At 37.7% G+C, this 20,875-nt stretch overlaps 1 protein-coding gene across 1 annotated transcript; it reads right to left on the reverse strand.

Annotated features, from left to right (window-relative positions):
- Positions 1-5,385: 5,385 nt before the first annotated feature.
- On the reverse strand, positions 5,386-20,867 carry LOC139716965 (A disintegrin and metalloproteinase with thrombospondin motifs 13-like). Its single transcript, XM_071628489.1, has 16 exons — positions 20,742-20,867; positions 20,154-20,307; positions 19,626-19,715; positions 19,083-19,298; positions 18,476-18,593; positions 16,330-16,478; positions 15,897-16,020; positions 15,012-15,092; positions 14,345-14,612; positions 13,823-13,901; positions 13,084-13,212; positions 12,467-12,626; positions 9,643-9,801; positions 8,460-8,630; positions 7,325-7,509; positions 5,386-5,541 (listed from the first exon to the last, which is right to left on the reverse strand). Exons 1-16 carry the CDS (start codon positions 20,819-20,821, stop codon positions 5,386-5,388), a joined length of 2,319 nt encoding a protein of 772 aa, XP_071484590.1. The 5' UTR covers positions 20,822-20,867.
- Between the last annotated feature and the right edge of the window lie 8 nt (positions 20,868-20,875).

A 20,875-nucleotide genomic window follows, 5' to 3' on the forward strand; every position in this document is an offset into this window, starting at 1 on the left:
TATATGATGCTGATACTATGAACAATATTTACTAGAATTTTAGGATGCAAACATATAAACTATATAACCTATCACATTTATGGCAGACACTTTATGGCCAGGTATGCCAGGAAAATTGACCAGAAAGGAAGATATGCAATCGGCCACAGAAAAAAACAACAACAACATAGCGACAACAACAACAATAACAACATAAAACACAGAAATAACAGAAATTGAGGAAATACACTCAGACAGATACTGGACAACGAAGAATGAGGAAAGAGGAGCAGGGAAGAATAGAAAAGGAAAAGGAGAGGGAAAAAGAGAGGGATGGAAAAGGTCTGTGGACACACTACAAAATCTCAAGGACAAGTGAAACATAACAGGTTTTTTCATTAAACAGAATTAACTGGTATATATAGAAAACAAATATTTTTTAAAGTTTATACTTAAGTGTAATTAACTTCACAGATTCTTTTTAATCATTATCTAAGCTATTCCAAAATCTGGGTGCGGTATAAACAAAGGTATCTTGAGTGTGTACAATTCTCACTAAGGGAAGATGAAATTCTTTAGATTGTCTCGTGGGATAATTATGTACGTAGCTATTACGGTGAAATAAAGAATGAAATATTTTGGGTCGATGGTTGCCGTTGTAATTAAACATAAATCGACCAAGTTGAAATAAATACAACTCTTTTATTTTCAGAATTTTGTGTTCAAGGAACAGCTTGTCAGTATGTGCTCGGATATAAAGGTTAAAAACAATTCTGAGCGCCATCTTTTGCAGAAGAAAAAGTTTATCTAGCAATGTCGAATATGTATTCTCCTAAGCAAGAATTCCGTTATTCAAGTACGGCAGTACCAAACTTGAATAAAGCGTAATCAAAGCAGAAGGAAGATAATGTTTCAATCTATTCATTATACCTATGTTACGTGCAATTACAAGTATTATTTATATGACACTTCCATGATAACTTATTATCAACACAAACACCTAAGAATTTAATAAACGAAACCTCTTCTCGGGGAGTAGTGTCAAATATAACATTACCTGGTAATCTATCTAAGGAATTACTGAAAAACATATACTTTGTCTTCTCAATCTTCAGTGACAATTTATTTGCATATATCCATTGTGAAACATTCTTTAATTCATAATTCACTGTTCTAATTAAAGTATTAGGGTCAGGGTGGGAATAAAAAAGATTGGAATCATCCGCAAGTAATATAAAAGAGAGTTTATCGAAAGATCTATAAAAATTATTAATGTAAACTATAAATAACAGTGGGCCTAACAAACTTCCTTGCGGAACGCCACATTCGATTTTCTTCATAGAAGAATCAAAACCGTTCACATGTTCATATTGAGATCTGTCAGATAAATAAGTCGTGAACCATTGCAAGGCTTTTCGACGAATACCACAATGGGATAACTTAGAGAGAAGTATTTTGTTCAATGTACGGCTTAGACTTTGAACCTTGTAAAGAAATAAATACACATAAGTTGCCGTCTGAGTCATCCACCTACTGCATGCTGACATAATGTGACGATAGTTAGGATTAAACCTTTCATTGGATATTGCGTACACTTGTAAATACGTGTATCTTCAAGTAAACACGATAAGTGTGGTTGTGGCGATATCTCTTTAGAATGATAACTGTGACAGGCAGTGTGTGTCATAAAAAGACGTTTTAATTCTCACGGATGAACTGATGTTTATACAATATGTGTATTCACATTCAGGATGCTCTTCCTTGGCATTTCCAACGGAGCCACCATCTGCAAACGGAGAGTGAAGGAAACCCATGGTGAGGAGTTAGAAGATCATCGATGACCACAAGATATCAGATTGTGCCCAATTCTTTGTAATTAATTTTGTCTTTCTCACTCACCCCTCTTCCTCTAAAATTTTCCTTTCCCCTCTCTCTCCCTCCATATGTTTTGTTCACTTATCGTACGTAACTCTTTCTGTACATTTTTCTTTTTTTTTTCGTCAATATGCTTATTGCATTATGGCTATTTTGTAAACAATTGTATCACTGAATTGCTATTGTGAAATATGCTTCAATGTATTCGTGTTTCACTCCGATACCAAGAATGGGTTGTTGAGTATAATACACTTTCAAGTATATCACATAACTTTCAAGTACGTGTATATGAACTTTCAAGCAACACCTGTTGTTTGTCTTTTGCTCCTAGATAGGCTAGTGTCTACTGGAAGCATATCTCCCTTATAGTCTTGGTTATATCAGACCATGAAGAAGATGAAAACGAAAATGTTAAAAGTTGACTGAAGTCCGACGAAGACTGTTGAAAAGTGATAAGAATAGATCACTTGAGGCAATGCTTTTTACATGAATTTCCTTGTATGTATGTTTTTTTTATATACTGTATTATAAATTTATTTATAATATACCGGTATAATGTATATATATATATAATACAGATAAAGAGATTTATGTCTTATGGAATCATACCTTCCATATCATAGTTGGTTTGAATCAGACCATGAAGAAGATAAAAACGAAAATGCAAAGAAGTTGACCAAAGACGGACAAAGACTGACGAAAAAGCGATTGCAATAGCTCACTGAATATGAGCTTTTATATTTTTCTACATGTAAGCTTATTTCCTTATTATGTATGTGTGGATGTTATACACATGTTTTATATACTATAAATATACCTATACATATATTCATATAATATTGACTGGCCTTGAGGGAGATACCAGAAAATATTGCCCAAACTGAAAGAATATTGCCCTCGTCTTCGACTCGGGTAATATTCTTTCAGTGCTGGCAATATTTTTTTCTGGTCTCTCCCTCAAGGCCAGTCAATATCATAATTATTACATATCCCCTTGGTAAATTAGGAAAATATGTGAACACGGCTATACACTATGATATAGATCAAGTCACATTTGACTACCTGTAGATCATCACCAACGTGTCGAATAATTGCAAAATTGTTCATCAATGTACATCATTCAACTCCAGCTTCCAAGTATGTAATTGTAACAGGCGAAGTTCAAACATCTGAACGTATTTACACTTTGTTTTTGCTTCTGTTCGTATCTGGAGAGTTGTAATACAATTCACTGATGGTCACTGTGATGTTATTGAGCACAATGTACTCGTCATTGTTTGACGCGTAGTGCTGCTGGAAGTAGTCGACCTTGTATGAGCTGATTTATTGGCCTTCTTCTGCTGTGCGTGTGTCCAAGATTTGTGAATGTCGCCTCTTTGTGATTTACAGGAATGTTTACATGTAAAGTGAATGGCGAGACCCGGATGGAGGGTGATACGCACTAATATCGCCCGCTGACCTCGACGACCGATCAAAATACCAACTACAATTGCCCCGCAAAACTACCTTATGTAGGTAATGATTATATCTAATATATGTTTAGCAAAATATATATATACTTATATATATATATATATATATATAAGTACATACAGGCCAAGACTAACCAAAAAGCTATCGCAATAGTTCACTTGAGCAAATGCAAAAGTATTTTCTTTTATGTATGTTTTACACATATATTTTATATATCATAAATATATTTTTGACCCGTAATAGCACATATGTATATATGTAAATATATATATATATATATATATATATATATAACGTGAAATTTAGGCAAAAACCGCATTGGATTGGTTTCTTTTCTTATTAGTATTAACTGTATTTCTCCATTGATTCTATTTCCGTAAAAAGAATGTATAAGAGTATTATAAACTTTCTGGTATCATCGATTTCAACCTATATACTAGTGCTTAATCGATTTGCAACACTTCAAAGAGTATCAATTCAACTGAATTAATGTGATAACGTATACTACAGTGTCAGTCCAAGGAAAATATCAATAAATATGAATACACCATGCAGTGATATACCTGGCGTCACACGAATTTACGTCTGTGGTTACTAGTATGCGGTTATGGTTATGTGGTTATGTAAGGCATTATGTCAAAACAGCCCGTGACGTCTTTTCTTCCCACGCGTGATGTCACGAGAAATTTTTCATGCAAGGCATCTCAACAGACCAACACATTATGTCACAACATTGTGATTATTCGTTGCTTACGTTTATGGGTCGTGAAATATTTGTATTAATTCACGATTATGATCTTGGCTTGATGTTATGTGGCAAACGTGATTTTAGCTCATGTGTATGTGTGCCTGCGTGCCTGTGCCATTTTTCCTTTTCACCTGTGTGTATGTGCGCGTGTAACTGTAGAGGCTCGTTTGTGTGTAATAATACATGTATTACCTACTTGTCAGGCACACTTTAAAGATGACTAAAGCACATGTAAAACACAAAACATAGGAGTCTTATTATAAGAGGTGATTCACAACACCATGTGACTACAAACTTTAAATGACATTCTTCTTAGACGGTCGACAAAAATAGTTTAATGTTCTGACATATCAAGAGTCAACAAAATAACACCTGGTTTCAAACCAACAGACAAAGGCAAATAATTAACACAAAATAACATTTGTTTATCGAACTGAAGTAATACATGTAATGCACTTTGAAACCAAAGAAATATTTTGTAGGAATACTCACATAAATACTCTTTCTACCCGTTTGAAATGAATAAAAAAGGCAATGTGATCGAGACATTCACAACCGAAACCTTTGTTCGATAATAGTGCATGGGTCTGTGCTTAAATCGTCAAACTAGACGTAAATCATCATACCAATAGTGACATGTATAATCACGGAGTTAGCTCTATGGTATAGTTCAAAGACAGTACGTTCAAAATACTGTCATTCACATAAAAAAACCCTAACAAAACGGACAAGCAAATCTATGTGAACATGACATACGTAATAATTCATATACATACGTTCTTTTCCCCCTTTCACAGTGTTTCCAGGAATTTGAACATTGCCCAACGATAGCTACAGGCGCTTGATTCGATGGATTATTTTAACATGGCAAAGAGGTGAATGTGAATGCTAGAGAAATGCACCATGTCAACAGCATGGTACTCATAACAAATACGAAGATGCATGCACACTACACACATACGCACATTCATGCAAACATATCATAGACATACATCTTACACACATATTCACGCACACACAGACGTTATAAGTACGATTTTATCACAATACCTAACCAGAGGCCTTCTCTTCAAATCGGATGCACAGATGACATATTAAGGTGAATATTATTACCCTAAGCACTTAGGAAAAATAATATTACTCACCGAGAAAGTGGTTAAAATTCAAAACAATATTTACTGAAACGAAAAAAAACAACAACAACAACACTGGCACAAAAGCAGAGGACCAAAAGTAATTTGAATGTATTTCATTTTGCCACTGTTTCCAATGACGGTACTGTACTTTTTAAAATGTCTTGTATGTCTACTTTAAGTTATGTAAGCGATAATTTTGAATCCACCATATTGGCCACTTTCGTTCGAAGTAAATCGTATTAAACCGTCGTATCCTGAAAGTCTAACAGTGTATTTTGATGACGTTGTACCGCATCGAACCAGCTTGTCCATGGTTAACAGGTCTAGCATCTGAAATACAAGAAAACAATTATGTTTTCAATAAATGAATCGCCCAAGCAGCATGTTATCACACAGTAACAGTTAATCATCGGCTATAGTATACATAAAATATCAGCTATAGATAATTATAAATGAGTGGCCCACGTTTCTTCAAGCTTTTCTTTTACGTGGGCCTCTCTTATCCAATAACACAATTATATTGAACATTGATGTTAGTTTCATATATGCAGTGTATAACACGTATAGTTATAATACATTGAACTTTTTCTCCTTGAATCGGTATCAACAAAAATGTGCAGTTGGAAATTAAAATCTCATTTGAATGTGAATTTAAGGGAAATCCTCCTCTACATCATGATTGACAAAAAAGCGCCCTGGGAATTAAAAGGAATTTAAATGATAATGATAGATCGTTTCAGTTCAGATAGTTTGACCGTACATTTAACACAAGTGCCCCTGATTCCAAAACACATCGGAAGACGGCGCAGAAGAGTCGTTCACATGTTCGTGGGCTGTAGTGTACACACAGACACAGATTAGCTGCACTTGATTAGCTTGATCAGCTTACACTAGGCTTCTTTCCCGTAAATGCAGAATGATTATAAGCAATGAATCTAGTAGAAAAGTACTCATTTCCACCCATTTGACAGGATCCAGACAGTGAGCCGGATCAAACATTAAACATCATCCTTGTGCCATTATATATCAACTTTTCCAAAAAATCTTTTCATAAAACATTGAGTTATTCTGCAAACAACACACAAAGAAACCACCACCGATAAAACATAACCTCCTACGCTGAGGGAAATGCCATGAATTTTCCTAGCTCTCTTCTTGAAGTTTTAGCGGAGATTAAGTGGAATGCGCCTGCGCACCTGTTATAACCGTGCTCTCGTCATTTTGTGCAGAAGTTATAGTGTGTATAGTATGCATTCAAATCGTGAATGGTGTAATGCCAGTATAGGGTGGGTGAAGACAAGGAGGTTCAAGAGACGGAGTTCTAATTGGCTATGATTACTCAAACAGCTGTCTGTGTCCTATGGATGCACAAAAGTATTTCATAGGTTCATTTGCGTCTTTGCTGATCGGGTTTCGATGCCGCCGTCTTTCTGAACAGTCAGAAGAATCGTTTTTAACGCGAACACAATATCTGGTATAATATCATTTTGCTTGTTTAAAAATCAAACGAAAATGAAACTTCACCTAGTGACACCAAAATCATATAACACAAAAGACAATGCCATCCAAACATTTCGTATGTGCAAAAGTGTGGATCTGAGCTGTATGTTGTGAAATATCCACCTAGAAAGCTGATTTTGTCACTAAAACTTGTGTGATTTTTTTTCACGACAAATGAGACTGATATGGTATAATCTTCAAGTATAGTTCTTAATAAATCGATGTTTCAGATTAGTGTCCAAACATGTCGCAGTCGAGCAATTCTGATTTTTATTTCAGAAATATTTTGCGCAATTTTTACTCGCGCATCCCCTAGTCTTTACCATATTAATCGACAGCTCATAATTCATAAGTAGGGATGGCCAAAAGGAATTACCGTCATAAAGACATAACGTCCTTAGAAAGAGGCTGGTCATGATGCAATAGGACGTGTATCCATTCATTGTCTTCCTATCTGTTGGGCAGATCCAGTTTGGCACATAATTCAAGTTTGTTTGACTGATGGCATCGAACATGGGTTGTAAGGTGATATACTATTGTGACTCCATCTCTCGAACCTCCTTGCTATGGTGAACATAGGCGAATGCAGAGATTCACTTCATGATATACATACCTCTACTCGATCGTGCTTACACCTTGGTTCTTTTCCTTGCAACTTGAAGGCCTTCACGCGAAACGTAATGATGGACCCCGGATGACCAACGAAGCGATACGTGCAGTTCACATTAGGCGGATATCGGTCCGGCCAACCAGGGCTGGATAGCTTGGTCTTTTTGGCAGTTATCAAATGATCGCAGGCTATCAAAATTGAAGAGAAGAGTAATTGTGCATTATCACAGCAACGGGATGTGCTTGTGGGTATGTGTGTTAAATGAACAGGTAGATTTCGCTACAGTAGCCTAAAGAAAAGAAGAAGAAAAGTCGGGGTTTCTTTTTAAATAAAACTATGGCAGCAAATGGAAGTGACATATAACTGTAGGTTGATAAAGATACTGAGACTGCAGTATAAAAAAAAAATCCAAATTTGTAAACACAAACATCAACTAGGACGATTGGCACTGGCAAGGTTTCAAGGCAGTCACTTAACATCGCACAACCTATGCATCTGTTTCATGACATCCTTTTACTGTGATTACACTCATGCTTCTGAAATGACGTCAAGTAGAGCAATATCTACCGTGATTAGCACACGACAGAGCAAAATACATGAAGAACCTCAATGGGCTAGAAAATTGGGAATAACGGACGGACAGAGCTTTTGACGCAATTGATACGCCACAAAAGATAATGGATGCTAGGTGGGAAGAGGAAGATTGAACAGCAACAGTGTTGATAATTATGGGGTAGGAGAGGGAAAAATGAAACGAAATATCGAAGTTGGCAGATTGGTCATCAAGTGTATAAGGAAAGGAAAGGCAATGAATGAACAAGCGAAGTGCGACGGCTGCGGAAATTATCTACTGACAGGAAATAATAAGGAATGTTTGTAAGTGAACAGATTCAATCTGCTGAGAAGTATCTACAAGTGGCAGAGGTGGTAAATAAAAAAAAATGGGAAAACATACGGTTTGTACGCGTCTTCGATAAAGGGATAGTGAGAAAGATGACACACAGGATACATATTGGAATACGATGGAAAAAGAAACACAAGGGAAAAGATTAAAATGACGACAAAATGTCACAATGAACATTTTTTTATCTTTTGTGCAGTTATCACAGGTTTGGACATAAGAAACTTGGCAACTTACCACTAATATCTATACGTTTCCGTAGATGATATTCCAATCGGTATCCGTGACTTTTTCTATGTGTTTTATGCTCTATGGCCACAACGTTGCTATGTGTATCTATCACGTAGTTATGACGCTTGCCGCATAATCTTTTCCTTTCTTCTCCTATTCTGATCTCCAAAGATTCGCCTGAAATTTAAATGACAAGATACAATGACAGAAAACGATACAAATTTCCAACATTGCTTTATTTTGTGTACAACCATTGCATGAGTTGAGTCTTAAGGCATGCACAACCTTAATCTACTGAACATGAAGGGTTCTGCATGTATCATCTATCAACTGCGGTATATAATGTTTATATATATATATATATATATATATATATATATATATATACATACATGTATATATATACCCTGTTATGAGAAGACTGAATGAAGACTGAATAAATAAATAAATAAATAAATAAATAAACAGCTTGAGTGATATCGCTTTACTGATGCTTATAATGGCAAACAAATAATCAGAATTACATTTCAACCGTACATTGAACGTCAGAAAGGAAATATTGGTTCCGCTGTTCATCTGAACAAGTATACACAGGACTACAACGTACCGGAAATAGCCACAGAGCGAATATAAAATCATATACATTTAGAGATTTTTTTTTCGCTGCTACAAGTCATTGTTGCTATCAAAGGTTCTAATGAAATCTATAAAAACAATGACTGCATAAATATTATTTCAGAACTAATGAATAACTTGTTAAAGTTGACAGGATAAACATTTCTAATAGTAACAATACCTTTAATGACTATTTGATTCAGTTGCCCACAATCATACGCACTAACTTTAATTGCTAAATTAATTTTGGCCCCATATCAGTATATAGAGTTACATATTATCAAAGTGTGTAATTCATGTCATACATGAGATAGGACATACATGAGTTAGGACTCCTTTTACACTGCACTTCCTTGCTAAATTGTAACATTGGTTATTTGAGCTCAAAATCATACCGGTGTCTTCTACTAAACGTATATTATATATTGCAAACTTTCGAAGAGCAACTTAGTATGCAGGGCACAATTTCATTTTTTACCATTTCATCTCGTTTCGTTTCGTTTCATTTCATTTTATTATTTCGTTATTCATTATTCAGGAAATTGTATACGAGGATGCGTGGTCGTGACTATACCTGCTCGACAGTCGATATTCATGTCTTTTATGATGACCATGACGACTTTCTGGATTGGTGCAGTGATGACGGCTGTGCAGGCATCGCCGCCTGTAGCTTTCCTCATCTGGTCGATGTAACCCTGTTTGCGCTTGATGAGTCCGTTGCAGGCAATGTCAACTACAAGGGAAGAGAACATTCGCAACATTAGGTCATGCTCATAAATTATCATGTACAGGAACGGCCAAGAACCGGGGGTCACTTTGTTATCCTACCGTCACATGGCACGAAGGAAAGCTACATAAACCGAAAGCATACGCACGCGCACATAAGAACACACAAACGATATACAAATTGATACATAGATAGATGATGGATAGATAGATAGATAGATAGCTAGACTGATAGATAGATTGATTGATAGATGGATATATAGATAAAGAGGCGGAGGGAGAGTGTGTGTGTGAGATTCAGCTAAGTTGTTACGAGTTTGCACAAGAAATTTGTATCAGACATTATGATGACCGATTGAGTCACCCTGCGATTTTAGGAAGATAATCTCCATCATTTGGCCTTGTCGGTCATACAAAAAAAAAAATAGATAAATAAAAATCTGAGCTCTAAGGAGGTACAGAGAAGATAAAGAAAGTAATTTGAAATCAGAGATCACAGAAGACGACAAAAGAAGAGAACTATACTTGCCGAGTGTCTTCTACTGCGGGTCATGCAGGAGGGGTTGCTAGGAGACGGCATTCACTGCCACTTTCACGGTTTGGCTCACAATGCAGGATATCATTACCAAGCATGCTACATAAGATACAAACCGTTGACATTGACCAATGAACAGCAGCGAAGCTATACGTCATTTCAGGAAGTTTGACTGATCGAAGCACTAATCCATCCACATAGATTTATATACTAGTACCATGCGCTCAAACACTATGCTTTCATGCAAACTCAAGGCAAATACAATTTGCGACAAGAATTAGACAAACTGACGTATAGCATGATTTCTCTATATAGTTCAATAATTTATTCATTGCTTTGTACAATTGCACATTCATAAATTAGATCGATTGTACATAAATATTTGTTAGCAGCGTAAAGGTACATGGAGTGTTTGTGTATGAGTTGTCCGGTTCTACATAAGACAAAGTAGGACGGTTACAGTCCATGCAAGCAAACAAGCACCAGGAGTAGCAAGGAAAAAGTACAACGTGCATGCACGTGATGTTGGTGTCCATTCGGTAGTCATTTCGTCATGTGAAGCATCGTGGTTGTCAGTGTCATTATCACTTGTCAACTCCAACTGAAAACTTTCGGTCGTCGACGGGGGCAACGATGGCGATGACGATGTCGAAGATGTTGAGGTGGATGTTGATGCTGGCAAGGATGATAAGTAGTCAGATGTTGACGTGGGAGGTGTCGTTACTGTCGACGTTGTTGCTGTCGAGGTATGAGGCTGTGTGGATGTTGATGTTGTCGTCACCGATTTACGTAACGTCGAAGATGACAATGAAGTCGGACTCGATGTAGAATAGGACGTTTGCTCGACTCTTTCTCCGGTGGTCGTTTCCATTAAAGACATAACAAGTCTATGAACTGCGTCAGGCATTTGTATGGTTGTGCTAGAGGACGGAGCTGGAGATGTTTGTGTAATATGCGTAGTAGTATCTAGTTCAGTAGAGTTTGTACCGGGGTTGGTTGTACTGGGGTTTGCTACAGTGGAGTTCGTGCTATTTCCTATGTCAGGCAAGTTAGTTGCGGGACTGCTGTCAGTGACATTTTCTACGGTATCAAACATAGTTGTATTCTCCCAAAGACTCGGGTAGGGTGTGGTGTAATTGAAGCGGACCGGGGAAGCAGGCGTGGATACTATAATGCAACACGTAAGAAATAAAAGAATAAAGCGAGCAAAGCACGACACACGAGCAACATGCATTACATTATTTTGCAAACGACGGAGCAATAAAAAGTATTATGGGGATTGTGTAGAATTGTCTTTAGAGGTAATGTATGGATCACTAATCGTTGTCTAAGACATTTCTGTCGCGTTTAGGTCTCGACATCGATAAGTTCTGGTTGTTATGTGACTTTTGACAGCCTTTAAGGTCGGTATCTCGGTATCTATCAAATATGTTCATATCTAACTTATAATTACTGATGTCTTAGAAATGGTTGGTCTCGGCTAATTTTTGTCCCTTTTGCCTTCTTTGTAATCACAATCCATTGAACTGGGGCACAAAGATTAAAAAAGAAAACAAGAACCGCACACACCCAAATGACTAACTTCCATTTAACAACACCTCACTTGTATTATTTCCCAATCTATCATGTTTATCTCTCGATTGCCATGTTAGTTGATAGATTTCATGTACATATGCCCCAGTTATGTTAAACTCGTTGGACTTTTCCATTTTATTAATCCGTATAAATGTATTGCTTGAATCAGTTAAAATTTATTAAACCAGAAAATCTCAAAATACAATCACATCAAACCTCCAAAGGGGAAAAATGTCTTCAACATAGCTTTTCTTTCCATTTCTATTCAATTGCTGCCAGTTCCAAGAAGAACTGAATAGCTTTGATGCGTTGAAACAGACTAAGAAAACAAGAATCTGCATTATTTTGATTGGAGAAGACTGAAGATGCCCTTCAGCTCAGGTAGAACATAAAAAGACCACTTTGTAAAAGTTGTGTGGCAGTGCGTGTGGTAGATGTTCCTACTATCAGGATGTGGAGCCTGGAGGTTGGATCTTCATTAGGGGCACGTTTGCAACATAAAGTCAGGAAAATGACATGCACTCTGAGCTTGGAAGGGTTCGTGTCAGTAGGAGAACCTTACCTTGTGGGGCTAGGTCTGTATAGCAAGGCGCATTCGAACACCTCTCCACCTTGCTCGGCCTCTTGGTAGGATCGCATTCGCCTTCTCGCGGCTCCAGCGTCGTGTTCAGCCGGCACTCCACCACCCGCTTGCGCCGCCCAACCCCGCAGGAAGAAGAGCACTGGATTGAGAGACAGCAACTTTCATTCAATTCAGTTTAATTGAATTATACTTTATTTTCATCAAACAAAAATTGATACCTAATACAAGGTATTCATCTGTCAATTCATATTCTTAAACAATTAAAAAAAAGTACATGGCATAAAGTAATACAAAATAAAATATACGGATGATTATAATACGCAAAAAACACTTTGTAATGGTAACCAAAATAGATAAATCGATGGAAAAGAGTGATTTATTGAAAAGCGGAGCTTGCAAGACGTAAATCACTCGAAATTTTCAGCAGCAACTTTCATGATGTATATCACACCCTTACCATGCGTTAATCTATACAAAAAAAATACATATACATAGTTTAAGGTCCTTTAAACCGCTCACTCTCTTGTGGACGGAGCAACATTTTATTGCGAAACATCCGTTCTTTAAGAAGATACAGCGTATATGAAAGAACTTACCGCGCTCCACATACTTGTCATCCAGACGGGAGTGGGACATGGTCGCAGGCTACAGCTATGATGGTCAGCTGGTCTAGTGTCAGCTTGGCAAAATAGGTCACTCACTTCAACCGCCACACCTGCGATTTCCTATTGTGAAATGATGGAAAACATGAAGTACTCTTTGAAAGAATTAACAATGCCGCAAAATTAGAGAAAAAAAAATGACTTGCGTGATGACCTGTTTGGTGTACTTTATGTACTTAAAGGAAAAGGAATTATTGCCAGAAGTTCATGGTAATAAGAACAGAGCAAATGCCGTGTGTAGATCTCAAAATGGAAATAACAATTACATCTAATGCTGGCAAACTGAACTTTCAGTTGTAATCAAAAGGAATGATCTAGAATGATTGGAGGGTCAAAAATTACATCGAATTGGCTAGCAAGTGCGTTGAAGATTGTTTCACACATCTTGGGATGTAGTCAAGAAATGCAATGTCTTTTCGCCATGGAGATTACAATATCACTTGTATCAGATTCAAAGGTTGGTTTTAGCTGTACATTGTTTTTCCTTTTATTGGGGGGGGGGGGGGGGCTGACGGCTAATGGGAGTGTAAGATCTTTGTTAGACTGGGTAACAGGTGATGATAGATAGATAGAGATAATGAATGATATAGAGACGGAAGGTCCCATTTCAATCCTCGCAATGTAGCACACGTACACAATGTGAGTAAATAATGTGTGGCTTGAATCAATTTACCTCCACACAGTAAACCCTTCTCCATTGGACACCTGGGCCGCAGGACGCCGAGCACTCTCCGCCTGGACGGTACTGCCAACTGTCAAAATTGAATGAGTTACGCATATGAAGCATTTTTTCTCTCTCCAAAAGAAGCAGTAAAAGATAAATGCTTACATGATTGTACCGTAAAACAGAATCAGTAATCTACTATCTCATTCTGGTACTTCCAGAAATAAATGTTGCGACACGAAAACATTTAAAATCATACATACAGTACTAAAAGAAAAGAATCAAGAAAAGGATCAGTGTCGTACTTGGTATTGTGAAATTCAAAAAATGTATTTAGTCACATCGGCATATAGACACCGTAAATGGGTGGGAAGCTGATGTATCGTTAAACGAAAACCCAGAGTGCGGAAAAGAAAGTAATAATTATGTTCAATGTCATGTGTGACTAGAAATGAGTTGATACAAAGAAGCTGAAACATCACTGTCCAAAGCAACACTGTCCATCACGAGAAGAACGCCAAGACCACTTACTAATACGTGACGGGGTCGCTGATGGGTGTGTAGTATTCCCACACGATGTCCGGCCTGACCCGGTTGCCCTGGTAACGTGGGTTGTGGAGGAGGATAACGGAGACTTCCAGAGTCTCGGTGGTGGGTCCGGACAATAGCCAGATCTCCTCCTGGTTTATAGACGCGTTGGCAAGGTACTTGATGAGCATGCCGCGGTGGCTGTACCGTTTGCTCAGCGGTGGGATGAACATCTCACCCCGAAAGACGATTTCATCGCCCGCGACTACAGCTGTAATATTTAGGTATGAATACGTTCTTATTTGAAGATAATGACACATAAAAGCCCTATACATTAGGTAAAGTATTACGATTTCATTTCATTTATTTCCAAATCCATTCACTGAAAACTCAAACCCATTTTTGTGCGCGCGTGTGTCAGATTCAACCAAAAATGATGAGTCTTCATTTCATAATCAAACAACAACGAATTTAAATCCTCACACACACATCATGGGATTGAAAAGTCCACCTTTATGAATGAAATGAGAAGGTGATAATGATAGATTCTGAAAATTAGATTATTCGTAACATTCGAAACCCCGTCACTTCATATCGTTTCTGTAAAGTAATAACAGATGCTAAGAGGAATGATTTTACTTGTGCTCGATATGGAAGAAGGAAATCTTACACATGTGGGTGTATCGGAGGTTCCGATTGATGATTTTTACACGAGTTGAATTGACCGGTATCGTCAGAAATGTTTTGAAGTCTGTGAGGACAAGGAAAAGATACAATATAGTGACAATCTCACCGACCACGGAAATACTGCTTCTTTAAAGCTGAAAGACAGAAAGCACGCTTTGTAAACCTTTACTTTCATTTCACAACCATATTTCGGAATGCAGAGAACTATACTTGTGTTATGTACGCTACTTCAGACCATGATACCCTGGTATTATACAGTGTACCTATCATGCCTATTCATTACTGACGCATCCCTTCACTCGCAATCGCTCCTTTTTGTCCTTTTTTTCTCTATTCTTAGTTGATTTGTTACTTATTTATGGGTGAAATGAGCTAGAATTTTTGGAATTTGAATTAAATACTATTTACGACAAAATTTCTTTCTGTTTCGATTTTGTTTTCATTGAACTGTCGATTCATACAGTCAAATACTTAGTTACGTGATTACAACAAAAATATAACTGCCAGTGTTCATGTACTGGAATATGATTATCTGTAACGTATAAAAGTGATAATTCAATACTTACTGATTATGCACGACAATTATCTAGAATCAATTAACTTCAGAATGAAATTGTGCATAGTTTTTTTAGAGAACAAAATGAAATGCAGCCGGAAAAAAAAGCGAACAAACTAAGCCTAATTTCAGAAGAAGGAAATAGAAACTTATTACGCAAACGAAATCACAGTACTATTATCACACTAGATAATCGATAAAAACGTCAGTCTATTCACTTTTTTAAATCAAATTTTTCATAACGTTGAAGTGACAGACGAGTGTCTATGATGTCATTGATATGACGTACACTAACTATGCATGAATGCATACCGTGAATGGCACCAACGTTCCGCACCCTGCCATCTCGACGTCTGCACGTCCTGCCCGATCCGTCACACTTCCAGCACTCATCTCGAACGCGACCCGAATTCATCGTCCCATCGCATCCAAACTCCTGTCGGTGAAGGTTAATACCGTGATGCTTAACACAAACATCCTCCATTCTATTATTATCATCACTAAGTTGATGATGATGATGATGATGATGTTGTCGTTGTTGTTGTTGTATTCTGTCGTTTTGATAGTAATTATTCATTCTTCTATCAAACCAGTATCGGCATTATGTGTGAGATCTTCCAATGCACAACAGGGACCATGGCTAAGGATGCGGTTGTAAAGTATAGTAACTTATGAAAACTTCAGCAATTTTGTTTTAATCTTATGACTAGTTTTGGCGCAAAACAGATAGAATAATTCATAGTACCTTACATTGTCCTTCCACGCATACTTTGGTCTTCTGTAACTCGTTTGTCTCGCTGTCCCAACACTGTGTGCCATCCGCAAAGGAACCCGGCTCACGTTGTGCGTAAAAATTGGCGTTAGATATACACTGCAGCTTACATATTTCATTCCCTGCGGAGGGAAAGAATAAAGGAAATAATTATTGATATTCTTTCTTCTAGAAATTATTACGCACGTGAAAATACAAACAAATTAATGTGATGTTATTTAACCCTATTTTAACTGGGCTATTTGAGACCAAGTTTTTACTGGGGGCGGGGGTCAATTTGACCCCCCCCCCCCCCCTTCAGATCTCGGCCGCCGATCGCGCGATCGCCGCAAAATTTTGCCTGAACATAGAGCCGGATGTCAACTACAAGATTACATGGTCATACAATACAAAAATGTTGATTCAATATTTTTTAATAAATCAATTATGCAAATGTACCTATGAAATCATATTTTCACCTATAACTCCATCAAAAAGACTGAAGGATTGCGAAATTTTTGTGTCAAGAGTTCCTCAAGACACATCGAACAATTTTCTTGTAAAAAATAGCGCAATCAAAATCAGTTTCTTTTGTTTTTTATTGTTTTGTTCATTTCTTATGTATATCACTGTTTTTTCGACCTTTGTTTTCTATTGTTTTTTGCCAAAATTTGTTGCAGGCACTTTTTCAAGCTTATCTACATTAGAATTGATTAATTTCAATGGTTTAAAGTTGAAATAATGTAATCTATATTAATTTAAAAAAAAACAACAACAACGCACACGAAATCATGATTTGAGCTGTTTTCGGGTTGACATGCATGTGCAAAACATTGCCTAACTTCAGAACGGTGTACCCGGACGTCGCAAATTTGGTCTCAAAATATGCGGGAGACTTCAATGAAAAAAGTCATGAAACGACGCGGCAAAATCTTTGCGCGTTGCGGAATCGTGGCGCGAAATGTCGAGGGGAGGGTCAATTTGACCCCCCCCCCCAGTTAAAATAGGGTTAACGTACGAAATGTACAATCATATGCTGTAAAGGCAAGTATACTTATTAGAATCATGAGCATTACCAAACGACTTCTTCAAGGTTGCAAAGACATCATTATAAAACACACACACACAACGAAAACTAGTACCTATATTCGCGTCATGTTCATCAGGCAGCGTTCATCTTAGACACTCTGCTACGTAGCTACTAGATATCGGAACATGTTTTGACTGAACGAATAGTCAGTTACTATAGTGCTTATCCCCTTACTGTCTCAGGTCACTAACTGATGTTCGTTTGATTTGTCAGTTGAATAGGACGTAATTGATACCAGATCGATATAAAAGTATGGAATCGACTTTAGGAGAGGTATGGTATTCTAACTACTGTTACAGTTTGCCTGACTTCTGCCTTTATTATGCATTATGCATCATGTGTATTTTCCTATTGAGAATAACAAAAAACATTTTAATCCAGTCGACAACTCCGTGGCAAAATATCACTCCACAGATCATCGCTGCCAAAACTTACTACCACAATTTCAACCTAAAGATGGCGCTATTCATGAAAAGTAAGGCGGTAAGATGTCGCGTAACAGCTCTCTATGATACAGAACATCCACCTCTCAATAATTACTGACGTTGGCGGCTAAGTTTATATGTGAGGCCTGTTTGCTACAGGACAGTTGAGATGGAAATGCGAAGTTACCCAGAATATAAGATTATTCTGCAGTGAAATAGCAAATAGACCATAATCGATCAAATTTGCAAAGTTAAAGAGACAGTGAGTATTGTTGAAACAGTCTTCTTCACACGACTACAATGTAATCCAAATGACAATCCTGCGAACTCATTGGTTCTTTTATGACATGTCACGCATTTTCTATCTTTCCCTTCAGGAAAAAAACAAAACAAAACAAAACGTTGAAACACGCTTCACACACATTCTCCTCACAAAAATATATCGACAGAGTCCTGTATAACAGCTATGGAAGCAAATAGAGCTTTTTGTGCATGACATATGTGATTGACACCCAAGTCACGGCAGTCACGACTTGGGGTTTTCCTCAGTCTTAAGCAGTCATTGATTTTTCCATATCGATCTGATTTTTTCGACAAAATTTCCCCTATCGCAATATCTTCTCACCTACTAGAGCGGACGGTAAGAAGGCTTTCCACGTGTAGTACTGATGCATAAATTGCTTCGAATCGGTTGCCGCACATTGCTGGTTCTTGAAATCATCTGAAGTTGTATTTTCGCAAGGCTGCAAAGTGTAAGAAATAAAGTCAAATGGTTTGATTATGATGTGACCAGGACTGAAATATTTCGAAATTTTTTTGTAATAAGGTTTGCCATTGTGTCTCAACCACGACATTCAGCGAAGGAACTTGAACTGCTTGTTGTGTAAAATGATGACAACAATAGAGGGCGCACTAACTCTTCCTTGCCGGAGACTGTCGTTGCAGAAGTACAGGACCCCTCACACGCCAGTCTTTCTGAAAGTTACCGAAACGCGCTGACATACCATAAGAAACAGACGCACTTTTTGTCATTATTGTAAGTCCTTCCTTACTGCTTATGAATAAGATTCTCACACTTGAACGTAGTAATACGACGAAATAATATGATGTGCTTGAAAAGTCATTTATTAACGTTGAATCATTTATCACTGGTTCAGCGGAACAGGCTCGTTCGATCCGTTCAGTGCAGATTTTTAAAGAGAGAGCTGTCGTTGACTCGTTTTATATCTTACCTCCATATTGCATAGCTCCACTTCTTGAGTTTTACCGGGGCAGGCGAGGCCGCCGTACAGAGGCGCTGGATTAATACAGTACCGCCTCCTTACTCTCACTCCAGTCCCGCATGTCCGGGAGCACTGGCTGAAATATGGCTCCCATTCAGACCAACCGCCGTCCACTGGTTCTGGAACGCCTCCACTGGACGAGATGCATTCACCACTGATACACCACTGAACAGAGATTACGAAAAGCAGACTACATGTCAAGTTCATTCAAGGTCATTTGATTCTACACTCAGATAATATAATCTCCTTGCCATTTGTTTTCCAACAACTTGAATAACATTCTTGTCGTTATTGTGGGTATGTTTCAAGAGGGGAAATCAATTACTCTTGAGTCAAACATGGAGACTTCGTGATCCTTTACGATATCATATCATATCAAAAGTTGATTAGCTTTTCACTCGTCACTGATGACAAATATTCTAACTGATGGGGATAGGGGACTATCCCCACCCCTCTTCACAAACACATACACACGTAAACTGTGGGTCTTACCTTGTTGCGTCCACACGTCGTGCCTTCCATGACTGTAACCCCCGCATAGTGACAGTAACCAGCTCGTTGACAACCAAGACTTCCACACACCTGTTTGCAGCAGTTATGTAGCAGTAATATGGAGCATGAGAACAACAACATCACAACATAAACAACAACAACAACAACATTCTAATAATATTACATACTAGAAAGTTAAGTGGGGTTCTTCATTAATAAGGCATTATCTGCAGGTGATCAGGAAACACAGTCATTGAAGCGATGTTCTAGAACGGCGCAGTGGTGGTAAAGCGATTGGCTTACCGTCGAGGACTCCTCCATAAGCAATAAGGGTCATTTCACAACTGAGGAATAGAGGGAGGTTTTACATCTGCAGAAAATCTGCTAATTTGAACATCGGTTAGATCAGCAAATGATGCAAAGTGTCTTGTCAAAACATAGATTAGACGTCTCCATGAAGGCAGTTCAGTGATTTAAGTCACGACAACGGAGTATTGCATTCTAAATGTATAAGTGAGAAACCCCTACCGATGACGAACACACAGTAGAGCCTGCTCCGTATGCCAGTTCGCATTGAGAGTCCAATCCGTATCTTGTACCGGGAAGATCATCTACTGGTAGTAGATCCACTTCCGGGTCTTCTATTGCTGGTGGGTCCTGAAGACATCCTGAAAATCGAGTTCTGTATCAAAATATTCGAACACAGTAAGCACATTATTATGTTTAAAGCCTGCTTCAAATATTGTCGAAGTTGTTGTCAAAAGGCCGTTAGGTAATTAAAACGTAAAAATTAATTTCATCAATAATCTTGCTTTTGGCAATGTTTGATGATTGTTGAAATGGCAAAATTATGTAAAGACTTAATTTGTATTTTAAAAATAAAGTACTGTTTTTCATTTAAATTGTCAGTGTATAATATTGAATATCCACCTCTTCCATGTTGTTGATAAAAACGATTTAATTTCAATGCAAAAAATCGTATTTCTAAATTTCGTTCAATAGGAGTGTAGAGCTCATCCAATGTACGTCAATTCTACATCATTCTGTTTGGCGTCATGGGGCAATCGTGCGAACGATTAGTGAAAGCATGCACTGTCTATCATTATTACAACTCACTTGAGGAAAAGCTTGATATTTTGAGCACTACACAGCGACCACTTGAATGATTCTACCCCTACGGGTCTGGCGGACGACATCACATGGTGTCCGTTATTGCAACCGTAATCCGCATCGTGGTGGAGATTCAAGCT

This window comes from Diadema antillarum, unplaced genomic scaffold, assembly GCF_040938485.1.
Source record: "Diadema antillarum isolate AM-2024a unplaced genomic scaffold, OU_Dant_1.0 scf00000071, whole genome shotgun sequence".
Lineage (NCBI taxonomy): Eukaryota > Metazoa > Echinodermata > Echinoidea > Diadematoida > Diadematidae > Diadema > Diadema antillarum.

Coding starts and splice junctions, on each gene's coding strand:
- LOC139716965 (XM_071628489.1), bottom strand. CDS start 20,821: ATGTCGTCCGCCAGACCCGTAGGGGTAGAATCATTCAAGTGGTCGCTG. Junction 12,627..13,083: donor TGACAAGTATGTGGAGCGCG/GTAAGTTCTTTC, acceptor CTCTCAATCCAG/TGCTCTTCTTCCTGCGGGGT. Junction 7,510..8,459: donor GAAACGTATAGATATTAGTG/GTAAGTTGCCAA, acceptor CAATTTTGATAG/CCTGCGATCATTTGATAACT.